At 47.0% G+C, this 19,451-nt stretch overlaps 6 protein-coding genes across 6 annotated transcripts; 3 read left to right on the top strand and 3 right to left on the bottom strand.

The window, feature by feature from the left end:
* Nucleotides 1-1,308: 1,308 nt before the first annotated feature.
* Nucleotides 1,309-3,216, bottom strand: N7473_004052 (Zn(II)2Cys6 transcription factor; the record flags this gene model as incomplete). Its single annotated transcript, XM_057149992.1, has 2 exons — nucleotides 1,309-2,229; nucleotides 2,287-3,216. 2 exons carry the CDS (start codon nucleotides 3,214-3,216, stop codon nucleotides 1,309-1,311), a joined length of 1,851 nt encoding a protein of 616 aa, XP_057013646.1.
* A 1,282-nt stretch (nucleotides 3,217-4,498) lies between these two features.
* Nucleotides 4,499-5,097, top strand: N7473_004051 (PaaI family thioesterase; the record flags this gene model as incomplete). Its single annotated transcript, XM_057149991.1, is given in 2 exon segments — nucleotides 4,499-5,068; nucleotides 5,083-5,097. The coding sequence occupies 2 exon segments, from the start codon at nucleotides 4,499-4,501 to the stop codon at nucleotides 5,095-5,097; spliced, it is 585 nt and encodes a 194-aa protein (XP_057013645.1).
* A 2,912-nt stretch (nucleotides 5,098-8,009) lies between these two features.
* N7473_004050 (uncharacterized protein) lies at nucleotides 8,010-9,081 on the bottom strand (the record flags this gene model as incomplete). Its single annotated transcript, XM_057149990.1, has 2 exons — nucleotides 8,010-8,426; nucleotides 8,509-9,081. The coding sequence occupies 2 exons, from the start codon at nucleotides 9,079-9,081 to the stop codon at nucleotides 8,010-8,012; spliced, it is 990 nt and encodes a 329-aa protein (XP_057013644.1).
* A 1,130-nt stretch (nucleotides 9,082-10,211) lies between these two features.
* Nucleotides 10,212-11,012, top strand: N7473_004049 (uncharacterized protein; the record flags this gene model as incomplete). The annotated part of the gene is made up of 2 exons (XM_057149989.1): nucleotides 10,212-10,543; nucleotides 10,613-11,012. 2 exons carry the CDS (start codon nucleotides 10,212-10,214, stop codon nucleotides 11,010-11,012), a joined length of 732 nt encoding a protein of 243 aa, XP_057013643.1.
* Nucleotides 11,013-14,141: 3,129 nt separating this feature from the next.
* Nucleotides 14,142-15,185, bottom strand: N7473_004048 (uncharacterized protein; the record flags this gene model as incomplete). The annotated part of the gene is given in 5 exon segments (XM_057149988.1): nucleotides 14,142-14,287; nucleotides 14,378-14,473; nucleotides 14,541-14,678; nucleotides 14,691-15,006; nucleotides 15,063-15,185. 5 exon segments carry the CDS (start codon nucleotides 15,183-15,185, stop codon nucleotides 14,142-14,144), a joined length of 819 nt encoding a protein of 272 aa, XP_057013642.1.
* A 3,227-nt stretch (nucleotides 15,186-18,412) lies between these two features.
* Nucleotides 18,413-19,374, top strand: N7473_004047 (SDR family oxidoreductase; the record flags this gene model as incomplete). The annotated part of the gene is made up of 4 exons (XM_057149987.1): nucleotides 18,413-18,461; nucleotides 18,533-18,780; nucleotides 18,838-19,041; nucleotides 19,108-19,374. The coding sequence occupies 4 exons, from the start codon at nucleotides 18,413-18,415 to the stop codon at nucleotides 19,372-19,374; spliced, it is 768 nt and encodes a 255-aa protein (XP_057013641.1).
* Between the last annotated feature and the right edge of the window lie 77 nt (nucleotides 19,375-19,451).

The following is a 19,451-nucleotide window of genomic DNA, read 5'->3' as shown; positions in this document are numbered from 1 at the left end:
TGCCAACCCCACCGCGCGGGAAGTTTAGGGAAGAAGGCGCTAGCTTAACGCGGTTAACCTATCTAGGCAAGGCGAGAGCGAGGGCGAGATCCTCAAGCTGGCGGAATATGGCGGGGGGTCTTTGATTGTCTGACTGTAAGTCAATACAAATGTTTAATAAAGGTCTATATAGACAGTGATGGTGTGGTTCAGATCTGGTTCCAACAAGCGACCGCGGGTATATCGGGCGAGGGAAATCTACAGTGGTGAAGAAGTAAGCAATAAGAAACTACGAAGCTTGGATCCGTGCGAACTGCGAATCAATTGAAGATGACGACCAATCTTATTAAGAATTTGTATCAGCTTATTCCGGTTTCCGATGTCCACCAGTTAGTTGAACGACTATCCTCGGAGCTGTCTGGTCCGTGGAGCAACGAACTTTTCGAGTTAAGGAGATTAATATTGGGGAAGTTCCCGCTGGACCTTTTCGAGCTTTTGTTCTAGTCTTTTCCGCCCGAGGACCCGCTAACGAATTAAGCTGGGAGCACCACAGGAGGACGCGGATGGACCATCGGGCCGGGGGTTCGAGAAGACCAGAGGATTGAATTGGGAACCCGTGGTTCGCAACATCTAACAATTCGACCACAGAAAATAAGGGATGAATGTACGGAGTACAAAGCGCATTCATGCGTCAGGGTTAGATATGCGCAAAGAATTACCTGGCAGGGAAGTTCGCATCCTTCGACGACAACGAGCTTTGTGATTCGCGGATTGTAATGACCCCAAACTGGGATTGGTTGGCAGAGTACGGACAGCTCCACTTGATTCAATTCTTGCTTGATCAGATGGTCAAAGTCAAATCTGCGACTTTTCTCCTTTTAGCGGGCCGTGAGTAGCCGGTCATACATCAGTCTAGACAAAAAAAAAGGTAGAAGGGTATAGAATTGAGTGTTGAATGAGCAATGCAATTCAAAAATCGCTCAAGATGAAATCATGAAACCATTAACTATCCACATTGGTATGTCCGAAAAATACAATGTGTCCAGGAACTATGTGATTGTGTATAAACAATGAGCAGGACTCCGGAATGTATGAGCGTGTTCGTTCCAAGTTCGTGTCAAGCTCGTTAGTTTTATCATGAATGAGGTTGTGTGTGTGAATATGCCGGAGTTACAGTAGTCCAGCAAATGGGGGTATAGAAATAGACCACACTCACGCGTGTCGTCTGAGATGTCGGAAGAATCTCGGCCATGCGAAGCGGTGGGGTCACTTGGCACGTCGTTGGAGAAGAGAGATGGTGAGCATCAAGAACATCAGTGCTCCGTCCGATCAAGGCAAGAGGATATTTGTCTGGATTTCTTCCAGCGTCTCCGTCCAGCCTTCTGGAAACGCGCGTCGCTTGAACCAAACTCCTTCGAGGAGCTCCAGAGCTTTGTCAACATTCCTGAAGCCGAATCGTTTCAGCTCATGCATTGTCTGCTGAACATATAGCTGCTCGTCTTCCTTGCGAGTTTCCTGACCAGCGATGAACAGAGGCCACAAGACAGCCAACTGACCCACGTCCTTGGATAGTTTGCGGATCAGAGTAAGAACGCGCGTGATCAGCATATCCAGGTATGCCCGATCGGTGATCCAACCTGGTCGACCAGCTCCAGCTATCTGATGCAGGTGGATAAACGTTGCCTTTTCGTAGGCCTCCACGCACCCGACGTATTCCAACATATCGGGGTACGGGAATCTCCGCAAGGTCTCATCGTCGAGATCCATATCTCCAAGCAACTGTAGACTGATCGGTGTACTCTCACGCCAAACTACCAGCTGGTGGAAGATCTTTTTGTACACCATATCCTGGTGATCTGGGGACATCCACTCTTTGTCACGGGCAAAGGTGCTGATCGCCGCCTGAACTTCCATCATGGTAGACCATGCTTGTCGTAATTCCAACAAGCGTGGATCATCCGGGAGAGGCGAGGTCGATAGACTCGGTATTCCTAGATTATATTCCCATCCACCTCCAAGGGTCTTCCAATAACTTCCCGTTACTATCGTTCCACCTGGTCTCGCACATGCACCAGCCACATCCAAATATGAGAGCAAGGAGACGAGGAATGATCGGAGAGGATGGTTGATCTCGGCGATACGTTCTGCCTCGCGGGCAGCGTTGCTGGTGTGCGGGTAGAAGAGGAGGTTGTAGATTTCGCGCGCGCCCTTGAGGTGGACGTCCCAATTTTGGTGTTGCGAGTCCATCATCTGCATTCACCCCGATTAGCTATTATCGCCTGTGCCTCGTTCAACAATGGTACACACCTCGAACAGACAGAGCAACAAGCACGTCGCAAAGTCCCTCATCCCAAGCTGTCCGTTAGGAAGCGCGTACCGATCCCGAAATATCTTCACTACCTGTCCATACTTCCCCATAGCCTGCTGGAAATGTTGATTGCGCTCCGCACCGACCGAGGTATTTGCCAGATGCAATGCGCCGAGGGCCTGCATCGCGCCAATCATCGAGGGAGACGACCGCGCAAAATCCGGGAAATAGCTGCGGTATGGATTGATATTGATATGTGTGTCATAGATAATCAAAAGACTCGACACCTGGTTGACGAAATGGGAAAAGTAATGCTCGTCGGTACATTGTATCGTCAAAGATGGAAGGTTCGCATGGAAAATGGGCTGCTGGAAACGGAATTGAGTCTGCCCTGACCATTGCGGCACAGTTAATGGTGAGACGACCAGAGCTTCGCAGTCCACCTTTTTATCGCCACTACATTTCACAGCGAAAGTGCTCGTGAAGCACGACTCGCCCGGAGAGTCCGGGCTGCTACTGCCCTTCTTCTGCTTTTTGGGCTCATCCTGCACTTGGGATGGTCCGTAGACCTTGAAGGTCATACGACCCTGTGTTCCATCGCATTCAAGCCCTAGGCGCGTACAGTTTTTGCAAGTCGGAGAAGCCTCGTCGCAGCGAACATGGCGACGGCGACAGGTTGAGCAGCCCGTAAATCCGCGATGGTGCCAGCGGCGGACGCGCTTTCGGGGCGGGGCAGGCTCGGAAGTGGGAGGTCTTGAGTGCGACGGGGGTTGTGATGGAGACTGTGAATCGGGGGATTGCGACTGGGATTGCGAGGGCGATTGCGAGGGCGATTGCGAGTCTGGCCACGATTTGGCCTTCAATGGTGCGCCCGCATTGCGAACTTCCATGGGGGTGTGTGAGGGGAGCGAGGCGGAGGGTCGAGACATGAAGACGTATACGGAGTTGAGGTCAATGCATGGTGGGCGAGAAGGAGGTTTTGATCAGTATAAAAAGAGGACTGGGAGATGCAAAGAAAGAAAACGCGACAAGGCTGAGAAAGTAGTGCCAAGGGCTAAATTAGTGTGTTGGGCGTACGGAGTAGTGGAGGAGGGGAAGTGTACTACTGTACTGTGTACTGCTCCGCTAGGGGCTGAAAGACACAGAGAGAGGGTCCAGTAAGAACGTGAGAAAAGAGAAAAGAGGAATACAGTAGGCTATACTTCAGACTACTAATATGCGCTATGGAGACTGGGCACACATCATCACGATCTTACTATCTGATCTTTGACTCTGTAGTAATCTTGTTTGGTTACTTCGGTTCTCCTTTCTTCTTTCCCCCCTCGTTCTCCGACTAGAAACTCTGTTATTCAGCTACGCGCTTGAGGCGGCATAGTTCTGATCACGAGGAGCATGTCGGAGCATACGGAAGTATGGAATACTCCGTTTACGGAGAATGAATGTAAGACAAGTAAGCAGTAGTCAGCCCAGGAGCCAGCCAGCTCGTCGAAACTGGTCCCTATTAGCGTTGATGTGCTGTACTAGTAAACTCTTCCCGATTCGGGGCCGCCAACGAGGTTTCATAGCCTGCCATTGTTTGGAGTTGCGAATTTCTAGAGCTTGGAGCACGCGAGCTACATAGTGTCTAATTTATGCACGATGAAGATTCGAAGGCGACTACAGTATTAGTTTGTCGCTAGATCTGCAGGCGTTTTCACTTGGACCCACCAAGAACATCCCACAAATTACAGTCGCTTGGGGCTCAATTGATTTAGTATTAAGGCCGGAGATCTAGATCCAACCGTACCTCCGAAGACTATGGGATTGTTAATGATATGGATGTACATAGCAACGAAAGTGTGATTGCGAATAACAGAGTTGATAGCCTCTTGGGCTTTGCTGCTAGCCCATGTTTGCCCTTTTTCGATACATTCGAGCAGCCAATACTGTATTGTGCCTTCAGAAAATTTTAATGAGAGATATGGGTCTTCGCTATATTTTGGCTCAAAATTGGCATCAAATTGTCTTCTATAAGCCTGAGTGCACATATGGAAGTCGAGCCGATTCGGGGACACGGAACCTTGATCGATTCCCGAGGTAAACCACCTCCGCCCGTAGGTCTCAGACGAATACTCTCAGTTTCTACGACATGGTCCATGTGTGAACAGTTTATATGCCATTTCTCTCTAACTTCAACATTTCATTACTATCACCAACTTCGATAAATCTAACATGGGGTCAATTGCGCCAGAAGCCTTGGAAGACGCCGCTCAGTCAGCAAAGATTGCTGCATTCATCCAGAATCATCCGGTCGCGATTTCTCTACGAAATGATCCAGATTATACCGAGTTGCAACCACACTTGAAGGTAGCAGAGCGCTATCGTGCACAAAATTTCATGACAGGAGCACTTACGGGGCTACAAAAAATATCTGTGCCGCCATATGTGTTCAGTAAGAAAAACGGAGAGGGACTGGTCATGATTATGCACCTCGGACAGAATATGTGTGACTATCCAGAAATTGTTCACAACGGTCTAATTGCAGCCCTCTTTGACGAAGGATTGGCGAGATGTTGCTTCGCAGCCCTGCCCAATAAAGTCGGGGTGACTGCCAATCTAAACATTGAGCATCATCAACCTTTGATGGCCGATTCATATATTGTCTTGTCTGCGGAAACGACCAAATTGCAAGGCCGGAAAGCGTGGGGATATAGTCGGATTGAGACGCTTCCAATTGATGGCCAGGAGACGAGTTTGATTGCGGAGGCTAGGGGTCTCTTTATAGAGCCGAAGCAAATTGCAGTAAGTTTTGTCAGAAACATTTACCTTGATGCATGGGACTGAGGATATCTTTTAGGTATTGGGGGACTCATATAGATCCTGAGCTTGGAATCTGAAGGGTCACTATACCCTTTGCGTTCGGATGCCGTACTTGCGTGGAGCTTTTCTTATGTCGGACTTGGATTTTGGTATTTTTGAGAAGTATAAATTGGACACGAAGGCCTCGTAGAATATCAAGAAAACAACTCTATAAGTTCAACGTGCAAGAATGCTGGGCTTCGAAGCGGATAGGTAACGCTAGTGTGTTTAGGTACTTCTAACCTGTGTCACTCGAGAGATCCTTTCGGGTGGCTCGACAGGTAATGGACATCAGATATCCGAATACTTTCCTCCCTGAAATTTAAAAGGCAGACGAATTCAATATGAACCTTGAAGCTTCACCTCGGTCAACCAGTTGGGATACCGAAAATGCTGCCGATCCAATCACATTAGCTGAACAAGTACGTCCGACATGGCCGGACTTTGTTATGTCGCTGCTAGCCCCTCTCCTCCTAGCCTAACGAAATAAGCACATTTAACACAGTGGATATTTGGATTCTCTCCTGGACGAAGTCAATCCTTCGAAGTGGGTCTAAAATATACTGGGCTGTAGTATCGCTCCACCTATGTACTGGATTTCCTATGCCAGCTCTTGACTTTCCCTTCCGGATTGGTGCTCAGCCTCTCGCCGCTTTTGCTCACTGAGTAACTGAGTACGCCTCTGAGCACGCCTCTGAGCACTCTGACCCGATCAGTGAACATTATGTAAGCTCAAAGATCTGCTCACTGAGCACAGCTCTGAGTGGAAGGCCACCCAATAAAACGCAACATGCTAGCCCCATCCACGTGAAACCCTCGTTCACTAGATTGCCCCCACGGTCCCATCGAAAAAGTATTGGCATCAATAAACTGACGTTGTATTCATTGCACCTCGATGGAGCCTAATGGCTAATCACCCAATCCGTCAATCAATCAAACTCCATGCTCCTGGGAACCCTTGCCTACTGGTTCCACGGTCTCCTGGACAGGCATGGATGGAGTGCTAGTCTAAGAGCAATTAAATGAATCTACTGAGAGACCGCAAGTCTTACCCTGGGCAAGACTTTACTAGGAAAAGGATATTGTGGATGTAATGGCGAAGCACAGCTTCTCTCTATATTGAGCACGCGCACCGGAACGCATGTTTGAACCGCTATCTCCCCCGGGCCGAGAAGCCGCCAAAAGAGATTGCTCCTGGGAACCCGCTGGATAAATGGTGAATTGATTATTATAGACTGTCCCAGCCGCGAGGAATCCACTGGATATTCCTGGGAATCCATCGGACTCCGTACCATTTTGTGGACGGATGTAAGCTGTCTTCACTAATTCGCTCATAATCATAATAATCTAGACTCCCAGGAACTCAGAACGTAGGTAGTACTCCTGACGACGTGTTAGGTACAGGTGGTATCAGGTTTACTGAGGATATGAATTTAAATCGCCCTCAACAAGCGATCGCTTTTATCGTCTCCGGTTAACGATATCCTTCCGGGGAGATATACCACTCCTGTGTACTGTAATAAGTCCACCCTCGTTTGTTCTGTACAAGAGTTCTCTGTTAATCCTATTCTAGTTCTTTTTTCACAATGACAGCTCCAACGAGAAATAATAATTCCGCTACACAAGCCGCAGAGGCTACACAGAATATCATTCTCGACCTGCTGAATAATCTCAAAAATCCCTCCCTTATAAGCGAAGCTTTAGGAGAAATTTGTCGTCAACTCTGAGCAAACAAGCTGACTGCACAAGATATCGAAAGGTTTTCGAAGAGCGGGTCGATGATTCTACTAACCCGGATTGGGACATCATTGATGCCTTCGAAGATATAGAAATATGACTCTTGAACGAGCCGCTGGAAGTATTGGAATATACCTTACATATAGCTATAGAAATCTCTGCAATCACTTTGAATTTCCTGTTCTTGATCAACTAGCTCACTATAGTGTTTACATCAGGTCCACTGCTTTTTCTAATTCGATGACTATCACTGATGCAGACTGGAATTCAATATTGGCTATAGAAAACGATTTACTATCGGCGGTCATTAAGGCAAACAAAAGTCGACGTATGTATTGAAAGAGACGGGAGGTGTTCAAACGAATCGCGTCCGACATAGAAGGGTACGAAACTGCAATGCAACAACCTGGAAAGGTTTTGATGGACTTGGTCTAAGAATATGGACTGATTGACTGATTGACTGATTGACTGATTGACTGATTGACTGATTGACTGATTGACTGATTGACTGATTGACTGATTGACTGATTGACTGATTGACTGATTGACTGATTGACTGATTGACTGATTGACTGATTGACTGATTGACTGATTGATTGATTGATTGATTGATCTAGATAAGCAAGTGGTGGGTGTCGCAAACAGAGGTTTATCGTGGGACAGGCACTGTCTCGCGCTCTTCAAAGGACTAATATCCTAACGCATCTTAAATTATCAAGCGTTGTGTAGATAATTTTGGATTTTCCGAGAATCGCAAGCATATGGGACAATATGATTTATTGGAGTAAAGTTGTTTTACTGAATATCTTCCCATATCCACAATCAGAAATGGTTATATTAGGTAATTGTTGTGAGAGGCGTGAAGCCACAAACAGAGTTTGGAAGGCCAGTTTAGCCTCTTCAAAGCGCACTCCTGTTTTTAATTATCTGTTATAAGTCACAGTGCCGGATAATCCTCCGCTGATGAGTATCCACCAACAAGCTTAGCAGGAACGTATATACATTGCTGCGGTAAACGCTGGTTCATCAGACGGAGGGAGAACGCAACGAAAGAAAAAGGTAGGTCCCATCACAGGGAAGGAGAAAGGAAGAAACAAAAAAGGAAAATGAAAAACTAGGGAAAAGCTATGTAGACAAGTTTCACTGTTCAGTGGAAATTCGAGGTAGCGTCAGTCCGGGTTTCCGCGGCGCTGCTGACATTGTTCACCACGATCGTCTCACCCGTGACGCTCGTTATGCGAACATCAACAAAGTCCACTCCAAAGCCGCTAGGGTTTTGGAAGAAGTTGTATTCTCGCCGGCTCAGAGATTGCCAAGTTTTTCCATCATCGATACTAACCTCGAGGGATCGGACAGGGACGTTCGTGTTGACGACTTGTATGCTGAACCAGTATTTAGAGGAGCCAGTTTGGGTTTTCAGGAACAGCGGACCGCTGATATCGCACTTGACGATCTCCCACTCCACATTGATACGGCCGACTTTGAGGTCTGCCAGTTGTTGGAAGCCGCCCGGAAGCAAATCAACATTGTTCAATCCACAAGTTCCAGGACACTGGTTGACAATCTAATGCACAAACGGAGGACGGAAGATGTCAGAATCAGATTGACAATCAATTTCAGGCTTCCAGAGATATTTCTCTACTCACCATGATCTTCACAGAGTTTCCGCTAGGTCCAACCACAGAAAGGCATGCACCGCACCAAGCGGCACTGTCCCAGTTGTCCACAGACAGAGCCGCACCATATATTCCTGCAGGGAGGGTGTAGTCGGCGGTAGAAAACATACATGTTCCATCCACGTCACCACCCTCATAGGAAGTGGCTTGGCCGTGGACGACACCACCGGCCAGCGGCGATGGCGAAAGTGGCGGGGATGATGCCAAACTTTGGGACGGCTCAACCACAGTGGGTGACGGTGAAGTCTCTGTCGGCGTGGGTGCTGACTTGGGCGCGTCTTTGTTTGTTTCGTCGGGTCTCGGCGTAGATGTAGAAAGTGTGAAGATCCCATCCTGGGTAGAAGTAGCCTGCCAATCATTGGCTCCGGGCAGGCTGGTCGCCCATTCGTTGACTGTGGTCGTCGAATTTTTGACGACAGTAACTACGTACGTAGTCAAGGCATAACCGACGGGGCAGTTTTCGATCTCCTTTTGATCGTGAAGGTCGGCGGTGACCACGGTGCTGAGGCCTGCTAGGCATGCGATCGCGATTTTCCAATACATGGTTGAATCGACGGGTTCACGGTTGGACGGAGGGGTAGAAAGCAGGTGAAGGGCCAAGCTGGCAAGGAGTAATCAGCTTTATATGATTGAGCTTGATAGTGACCAAGTGATTGCCAAAACAATGGTGGCTAAAGTAAAACCATGTGATTGGGTGTTTCCAAGCCCTCTGAAGCCGAGAACACCACCGAGTATGCATTGCATTGTATTGGCTTGGCTTTTCATGCTGAAGGATATCTCGATCGCGAGAGCTTGGATTAAGAAACTAGGGAAGGGTGGATTCTCGTTTCACAATGATTGAGATCTCGATTCACTACTGAGAGTATGCTCGGCATCGATTCCGCACCGGACATGAATGACCCACACCGCCGAGCGTTGAGATTCAATCGGTAGTGATGTCCGTTGTTAATATTTACATGTACCCACTCTCTCGTATATCAGTTTTACCACGTTTCGCGCCAACTCCCCGAGACATTAGGGATTTAGAGTTTGGTGGCCCTTTTCATCCATCTTAATCTGGCCCCATCAATTCCCAAAGCAGGTATCGCCGTGCTCATCTGCAAGCACTGCAACCCCCAAGAGAAATCGCCCTTCGGCCATGTTACTCTGTTTGGCATCCTGGAGGCTGCACCTCCCGGCAATTTCATCCCTAATATATTATGCTTTCTAAGACCAGAGGGGTCTCCCCGCTTTTCCCAGGGTTCACAGCCCTTGAATTAACTCACTTCGATATCTGGAACTACCTAGGAAGAGGGGAGAAACAGCAGGCGTCTGCTGTCCAGTTCTGTACCGAGCTCATTTACCATGTCCGTGGATTGAGTCAAGCTACTACACGAACCTGGTGGATATATGACTGGCTAGTCTCGCTCATGGTAAGACCATCTCAAACAACTGTAATTAATGCACAGTCCTTCAATCAATAGCTATACCCAGATAGTTAGGTCCTCCTGTACCCCATACTCGTGTATGCTAGCACTCAGCGACCGGGCAAATGCCGTCATTATATGGAGCCTGAGCCGTACACCGCAGAGCTATAAAGGGTGGACAACCCTACTATTTTACCATTCCTTTCGTAGACTGCAAACTTTCTCCTTCCCAATTCTTTGAATTTTGAGAATTCAAGTCCGGGAACTATGCGACTTTTCCAATCAGGCCCGGCGTGGCTCCTCGTCCCCTTCGCTTGTGCAGCGTATGCATTGTCTAAGAGGGAATCATGCGGTCAATGGGATACAATTCCTGCAGCACCGTATACCATTTACCAAAACCTCTGGGGTGCAAAAGACGCCACATCTGGATGGCAGTGCTCTGGCTTAGACTACCAGTCCGGAGACCTCGTGTCGTGGAACACTGTGTGGGACTGGCAGGGAGGTCCAGGCCAGGTCAAGTCTTACGCCAATATTGAGTTGAAATTCAACGCAAGACAGTTGAGTTCAGTTTCAAGTATGCCCACAACTTGGCGATGGAGGTAAGAGTGTCCACTTCCACTGGTCCTTTGTAGCTTTCATGTCCAACGTGCTTACTATTACCTTGATAGTTATACTGGCTCAAATATCGTCGCCGACGTGTCATATGATATTTTCACCAGTAACTCTCCTGACGGTTCTTTGGCATATGAGATCATGATTTGGCTTGCTGCGCTCGGTGGGGCAGGTCCAATCAGCAGCACGGGCAAGCCTGTTGCCACAGTCGAGATTGCTGGTACAACCTGGGACCTCTTCAAAGGGCCAAATTCCTCTTGGACCGTCTTCAGTTTCGTTGCCCGGACCGAGCAGACTTCCTTCAACGCTGACCTTCTTGACTTCTTCGAATACTTGATCCACTACCAGGGGATGCCTGCTGCACAGTATATGAGCGGCATCGCTGCTGGTACTGAGCCATTCTCTGGGTCCAATGCTCAGTTGACGACCTCAGAATACGTTCTCAGCATCCACTGAACTACTATGGATGTTTGACTGTGGATAGTGTTTGTATGACCAAGCCTTCGCTTCGATCATACGGCCATACTTTCAACTATGTCTCTCTCTCCCCCCTCTCTCTGTGTGTGTGAGATTCTCTTTTATCCGGCAGAAGACATGTATCGTCGTTTTTATTGTACATATCTTTCCTTGGTGTGGTCATGTCTTGGGGGAGATTCTTTCTCTCACCGGAAAGCGGGCGTGTGTGCGTATTCTAGGTGAATTGTCATGTCTAGTTGTAGCTCATAAGCTACAAATTCTGATTAAGTGATATGTAAATTCTTTGAGATATTGCAATGAGCAGAGGGGCGCTCCGTCTCCGTCTGTACTTGTTGGTCACTATCCCTAGCTTCTCCAGCTAAAGCTGCTCTAGCAGAAGGGAATTTATGTGTAGCGGGGATTCGAAGCGTACCCACACAGAGAAGCCATATGGAGGCGCTGGAGTAGGAGGAAGGGCACAGTTATGGCCAGACTGCAGTGGGGGGTGGAGATACAACTTCAAGGAGCAATAGTGAACCGAGGGCATAGAGGCGAAATTACTAGAAGACATTCCGTCAAACAGTCAAACTCTTGCTCTATCTATTATTGTCGCACCGAAGCGCTCCGTGGGATAGGTAGAGACACGCGCCACTCCGGGTCGCTGGCTGTCAACAAAGATCCCACGCTATCTCTTCATTTAGAGAGCAGCGCGAATATTCCAGTCTATGGTTCCGAGGCGGGGGCTATAGATCCCTTCCGGGTCGCAGCCCGCCAATCTCTACCGAAGGCAGGCAACCCTCCGTGAGAAACAATAGAACGAACTTCGATATTTCAACCTTTGAGAAAGACTAATAAAAACTTACTCCTCGTTCTAGCTCAAGCTGCGTTACTGTCGTCCGAAAAGGGGGTTCCCAATAACATCACCTTAGGCTAACTCGAATTTCTATTGTTGAGTTTGCACACAAGTGAGACATTTGTTGCCTTATGTGAAGGTATTAAGTTTGAGTTTTTAACGCGATCGGGATTCGGTCTATTCTCGGGACAATAGTGGACCTAGGGGCCCTAATTATCCGTATACTAGGCTGTGATCACCCTGGATTCTTCCTGCAGGCTAGTTATGCAAATTATCCGGCAGGTGCATAGGCAGATAGCTTTAGCTCAAAAACTCTCTGCGGGGAAAGTCAGCCTACTTAGCTCTGAAAGCTGGTTAAAGCTATAGGTAAATCAATTTGACTGAGCATCTGAATCTCAGGAATAATCGCCTCCAAACTCCCGAATCTAAGTAGCCGGAAAAGCAACAGAGTGAGCAGTCGGTTAGGTGTTAACAGTTCTTCGATGAACAGGTACTCAGGCCTAAAGGTTTCTTGGAGAAAATTTGTTAGAGGGTCTCTTAGGTATACAATACAATACTGCATGAACAAGGGACATAGCATGAGTGTCAGCCCAATTTTAATAACTGTTAATCGTAGTTTTACTGACAAATTGACCAGTTACTTGGCAACAAAGGGATACCTAATCAGCGCCTTCCAATTTGTGGCGATAGGGATCAGCCAGTTAAAATATCCGAGGCACCCAATGCGCTGCAAGGTCTTATGTCTTTCCGTGCCCAATACACATGAAATACCTGATATTTCATGTATTAGGCGCTTCCGGAACGATGAAATTGATATGCGGACGGGAGGAAGGAAGACCAAACGCGAAAGCAGGCATGTTCGCGATATTCGGAGGTATTTTATGTACAAGGAGGCAACCTCTAGTTATATAGCAAATTTCTGTATATAATGAATTCGCAGCACGTCAAAATAGTTCATTATAGGACGCGAGACTGTATTCACTGGGTTATATAATCCCATCTCCTGAGATCAGGGATATGGGACGATAGGCGCTGGCAGCCCTTTTCCCACCGCAGGCTGGTCTGATTGCACTCCACATAGTAGCATGTACTTAGAGCGAGTGAAATTATAATGTGATGACTCGATCCCTTTGACCTCGATAGGGTTTGCAGAGTTTGTCGTCTTCTTTGGCCCTGCATGAAGCAGGCCGGGGTTTTCCTGTCAGGACCAGGCCTTGTTCCTTTTCCTTTGTGCTTCAGGGCCTTATAGACCCTGTTCTGTTTCCTTCTGCTTCTTCTTCCTTTCCTAGTCGTCTTTGTCTTCCTGTTCTAGATAGACCAATTGACTCAGTCTCCCTCTCTCTCTCTCTCTCTCTCTCTCTCTTCGCTTCCTGTGCCAGCAGTGCCGTGGGCGCTGTCATAATGATACCACGTTGAGCATTTGAATCTGGATCTCGTCCACCCACGGGTCCCACGCCAATCACGGAGGAGGGAACTTCACTCAGCAGGATGCTACTGTGAGGCTTTTCAAGAATGTAGTTCTTTCTCGGCGATTCGTCCGCTGCTCCTCCACACTTTCACAAGGACTAGAACCGTCCTCAAAAACCTTTAGTCGATAGTTGAATTCCAATGTGTTCGATTTCTGCTGCCATTTGCATATCCTCTTTGGAATCGATCATATTCCATGTTCCCTTCAAAGATACGGGACGTATATCGGACATAATCTTCACTGAAGCGGTGAAAGCGTGAGACTTGCCAGCTGTTTGATATTAGCCTGCTGACCATCCTTTCCATCTGCAAAACCTCCGGATCTACCAAGGTACTCAGGTCGGCAAATATTTGCTCAATGCATAACGCATGGTTGTACTTGCTCGGTTCTACGGTTCGTGAGAGTCAACATAGTTTTTTGAGGGGAATTGCGAGAACTTGCTATGATGGCTCAGACCGGATATAAAGTGGACGCTGAAGTCTCTCCATGTTTAACACTTTCTGACCAGGTTATGAAAGTCTGTGATCCGTACTACTGATAGTACGTAACGCTCAGAATAATCAACCTGAAAAAGCGGCCACAGACGGGAAGCATAGACAGAGACAGTGAGAACTTTGGATGCGGGAAAATAGAGCGTCCGAGGGAGACAAAGGAACCATAGGAAAGCAAGTGGACAGAGGCAGCAAACGCTGATCATGGCAACAAACGCGGAGACATCGGCTAGAGGACGGGAATCTCCATCAATACTGAATAGTCCAAGGTAACTCGTGCCTTGGTTATGATCAAAGCATGCATGAAGGGCATCCTCTTAACGCTCGAACCAGCCGTCCAGCTCGGATTGCACATGCTGGGCGGTAAGATTCTGAATAGCGACCCCAGGGTGATAGGCATCGCGCCAGAGGCAGGCAGTTCCACCCCAATTTATGCAAGTTGCATTTGGTGCGCCAGAGGCTGCTGGATTGTTGAGAGCTTTCTTGAAGGACGGCCCCGTTCAGATCAGTTTTGCTTTAGCATCGGTGTTGAAAGACTGGGATTTGGAAAGACCAGCCGCAAGGAGATTGTTATATTTCTCAATTGCAGCGGTCTCTTGGGCAATAGCTTCGCTGCCTCTTTCCATAACAACTGGTGTTTTCTCCATAGCTATGATGTGAAATATTAGCATTTTAAGTCAAGGATAGAAAAGAATAACGCGTAAGAGTAAGCTCACGAGGGATAGCAAGTAGGATGAAATATCTGATTCTTGTATTATATAAGATCTGTAGCTGGCCAAAGTAACTATACATGATACGGAGTAGGAGCGTGTCTAAATCAGATCGCGCATAGCTACCCCCAAGGTCATTATTTCCTATCTATATACCGGCCAGGGTGTTGCAACTATCCCAGGGGGCGGATAGCGGCTTAGAAGCGATGCTGTTGCTAAAGAGTTTCACCTGGTCAATGAGGCTGGGGACAGAGAAGTTCCAAGGTGGAACAATGTTGGAGTCTGTGGTCGCTCCACCCACAGTAAAATTGAAAGAAAATGTGAGCGAGGTGTTGTACTGGGAAGTCAAGAAGCCGATGCAATTTAGCCTCAGTCTGATGTCTGGCCGGGAAGCTCTGGATTGCCGAGAGGGTTTGTAGCTGAGGGATAACTTCCTTGAATGCTGAAGCCGGTTGTGGAATAAGAGTCGCCGCTAGTAGAGATAAGTATGACGGCGATGGATATTTCTTAGCCCGAACGAGAAATGACGTACAATGTGATGAGATACTTGGTATTAGCTGATGATGCATCCGCCATAAGGGTGGATGCTGGACGCGCAGCAGATAGACCGAGGAATATCCAGAGAGTGGGGAATATCAATTTTCGGGACATATTGAAGTTGTTGTTGGTAAACAAATACACTTAAACGGGATAGAATTTGAGGAAGCCTTAAAGTCGGATCTGCTCTCCTCGCGTTCGAGATCAACAGCGGAAGGGAGAAGATCAGTATTTAAGAAGGACCACGGCCTAGGTCACAGAAGAAGAGTTTGATAGTATTACACAGGGTTAAACCGGCTAAAATCATTAGGGTAAAGAAGAGTGTGAGGATGTATAGTATTACTATACGGTAGCAGGAGTGAGGGCCAGATGAACCCTAGCCCTTTCGTTTCTTTCTTTGCACCTTTGACCTTGATCTTCAGGGTCTCCAAGCGACAAGATCTTTGTTTCCGCAACCCTATTGAAGGTATATCACTCCCGGGTGAATTCCGAGCCTCTCTGATAGCGTCTTGTTCAGACCCGTAGCCTGACAATATTGTCAGCCAGTACAGAAATCGCATTATCGGAATCTCTGACCACTAGGTGGTTGAATGGGGCCCGGATATCACGAAAGCAGAAGCTGAAAATCAAAGAATAGCGTATGAACTTGTAGATAACTGCATCGTTCATATTCCACGTTTGTACGCCTTCTTTTCTGATGAGCAGGGTTAGGGTTATATTGTGATGGAGTATATAGAGGGAAGGTTATCGATCCGTTAGAAGATATTAACGCTATAGAAAAGGTTGCAGGTGTGCTTTATTATTTCGTAAAATTGCGATATAACAACCCCGGGCCTCTCTCTAGCGGGGTCTGTCGCAGAATTCTCTTCCCTAAGACTGAGGATCTAGTTTTCGATAGTCTCGACGAGATAGAGAAGTGATTCAGTAGCCGGCTTTTCTTATATAATCCGAAACTGACTTTCTAGGGCTGCGAGCTAGTGCCTTGCTATTTAGATATAGCGCCTTGAAATATCTTAGAGCAGGAAGATAGATCTCTCTGCCTCATTGACTGGGCATCTGCTAGTTATTATCTAAGGTTGTTCGAATTCTACGCTTAGTAGATGTCGGATTTATGGGGTCGGCATAAATCCTTCTACGTGCACGAAGAAGTCGTACACGATCGGTCGAGTGTACACGAAACGTTCGTGTACGATCAAGATCAAAGGTCGTACGATTCAGCAAAGAATCGGAAGCTAACTTATGGTAGAAGAATCAAGGCAGCTAAAGCTTCATCAGAGCAGTTAAACTTGTTCTAAACTAGCTATGGAAAACAGGCAGTATTTATAATCATCAAGATATCACAGCATAGAAATCAGAAGAAGTATAGAGTGTTGAAGCTGTTTCTCATGTGGGATCAATCGTTGAAGATCATCGTCACGTGTACGTTATGCCGTATTCTGTCAAGTTCGAAGGCTTTCGAGGGCTTATGCACATTCTCATGTCGACAGAAGCTTATAGTCTAGAGTCGTATAGCTTAGCCTAGATTTATAGCCTTTGATTCTATTTTGTTCAGCGAAGCTAAGAGCAAGTTAGTAACGTATACGGCGGGTAATCCTCCTAGACTAATATGTTATAACTTACTCTAACGACGGACGGATAGCGTCGAAATATATCCTCTTGGCCTCAGATATTCTTTTACCCTTTTCACGGATAGTATCCTCTTCTGCATAAGCGCTAAAAACATAGCCACTCTTTGTTAGTTACTTAGTGGCCTCGTCTTGCTAAGCAAAGAAGGTCTTTTGGCTTAGAACTAAAAATATCCCCGATAAACGCTAGAGAGAATAAATTAAAGTAGAAAGTAAAATAAAGGATAAAGAAAATCTGTTCTGTAGGTTGAAATAAATGGATATAGCTGCAATTTGTACTTCACGACTTAAAGACAGATCTTTGTGCCTGATAAGAGCAGAACACTTTTTCTACGCTGGTGTATGGTAAGCGGCCTAAGCCCTCTATTTTTACGTCACTGTGCCCTAGTTCGTTATTTTATTAAGGAGAAAAAGAGATTGGATGATCGAGTACCTCAAAAGCCACGGGCAAGGTGAAATTGAGGTCTATTAAAATTAGGTCGGAAGATACACAGGACTATAGGGCAAAGCGCTCCCTTAGGTATGGGCTGAGCATCGACTATGTGCTTAATAGATACCTAACTAGTTAACGTAATTCACAAGCGAACTGGCCACACAGGCGAGCTGGCCACCCCAAAACACCATACTTAAAGTTTATTTTGATCTCTCTATATTTCAACCACCAATACTTTACTTCAGTTAAATTGCAGGTCCTGTATATTTCCAGGCATAGCAATAGCATATGCAGATTTTAAGCCATTTAGAGCATTATTTCGACACTTTACCGTAAAATACTGCGTATTTTTTACACTTGAGACGTAAACATATATATCTCTGTTCATACTTAAACAGATCCTTTTATACCTCAACAGTAGATTAAAATCACTATATAGAATATATGCCCAATATCTTATCCTAAATATACATGGTTATTCAGATATGAAGTTGTAATTTATCGCATTAAGTATGGTGTTTTGGGGTGGCCAGCTCGCCTGTGTGGCCAGTTCGCTTGTGAATTACGTTAGTTATAGTGAACATCAAGTAATCAGTGATGGCTCAGTGGGCAGCCAATCACACTCACCGAGCACTCATTAGACCTCACTGGTCATCACGTGATGGCACTGAGCAGCTCAGTGAGTCTGACTCTGAGTGCCCCCATAAAAGCGGCGGCAGCCAAGATAGGAAAGCCCCACCCGGCATAGGAAAAGTGTTACGTATATGGAGTAGTGGCCTATGTATCCGGAGACAGGTAGATTCATCAAGTAAATGGGTATGCGAGATACTAAGAACATGCCAGCACGAATTGACCTTCGATATTAATTTCGAATGTCTCTCTATGCTGGGTCATCATAAATAGGCTATCGGAATTTGCCTCTGATCACCTTCCGGGCGAAAGCCGTCCCTGAAGCTAATGCTGCATTAGTGGGTTTGCCCTTCCCGTGTCATTATCTGCTCAACCATACCCAAGATCAAGTTGACAAGGTTATGCCGTCTTCCTATAGGGCATCAATATGTTATTCAAACTTACAAACTTAGTCATAGGTCGTGGTGGAGAAGCCTGAGGGTACTTGAGCCTACAGCCGTGACGGCGTCTCGGACTGGGCGCGATGCGGGGAAACCACGGATTTCACGCCGAACATATGATTGCCCCTCTTTGCTCGTGTTTCTTTTAGACTTACCATTTCACCTAGCTCTGCTTCAATCTCTCTCACATAATTCACATTCTCATTCAGAAACATGTCTTCCCAAGGCTCTCGATTGCAAGGAAAGGTTGCCATTGTCACCGGTGAGGGAGTTCCCAAGTCATTGACATCCCAAATTGGTCCTCGAACTAATCTCATATCTTGTAACTTACAGGAGGAGGCTCCGGCTTTGGCGCTGCAATTGCCCGTCGATTCGGCGAGGAAGGTGCGAAGGTCCTGGTCGCAGATATCAACGTCCAGGGAGGCGAGCAGGTCGCTGCTCAGAACCCCAGCAACCTGAAGTTCCAGCGGATGGATGTTACACAAAAGGCTGACTGGACGACCATTGTTGATCGGGCGTTCTCCGAATTTGGAAGACTGGATATCATGGTGAACAATGCCGGAACTAGCTATCGCAACAAGGTATGAATCTCGGTCGCTCCAGGGATCCGTGAACAACGAAATCTGATTCGGTAGTAGCCCACCGCTGAGGTGACCGAGGAAGAATGGGAGCGAGTGTTCAACGTCAATGTCAAGAGCATCTACCTAGCTGCCCAAGTCGTCATGCCCAAATTTATTGAACAAGGCCAGGGTGGCTCTATGATTAACATCTCTTCGACTGGTGCTAGTCGTCCTCGACCGGGTCTGGTGTGGTATAATGCCTCTAAGGGCGCTGTCACAAACGTACGTCGGTTTTTGTTCGCTCTTTCATCTTTGAAAGTGATCAAATTTCCTCACTGATTATCATAGGCTACCAAGGGGCTCGCCGCCGAGTATGGTCCTCACAACATCCGAGTCAACAGTGTCGCTCCTCTACTTTCCGGTACCGGTCTCTTTTCTATGTTTACCGGTATGGAGGATACCCCCGAGAATCGCCAAAAGTTCATCGGAAATGTTCCTTTGGGTCGTTTGACCGAGGTGGATGATATTGCCAACATTTGTCTGTTCCTTGGAAGTGATGAGGGACGTTTCATCAATGGTACTGAAATGGTCATCGATGGTGGAAAGTGTATTTAATATCGTGTGTCCCGTCCAACCGTGCTGAATGGATGAGCACAGTTGCGTTATCCATTCGATCCACGCGTGAATTCTAC

Source organism: Penicillium subrubescens (genome assembly GCF_028828155.1).
Source record: "Penicillium subrubescens strain IBT 31985 chromosome Unknown utg000002l_segment0_segment0, whole genome shotgun sequence".
In the NCBI taxonomy this organism is placed as follows: domain Eukaryota; kingdom Fungi; phylum Ascomycota; class Eurotiomycetes; order Eurotiales; family Aspergillaceae; genus Penicillium; species Penicillium subrubescens.
The sequence above is the reverse complement of the archived record's forward strand: the minus strand, read 5'-3'. Positions and strand labels throughout refer to the sequence as shown.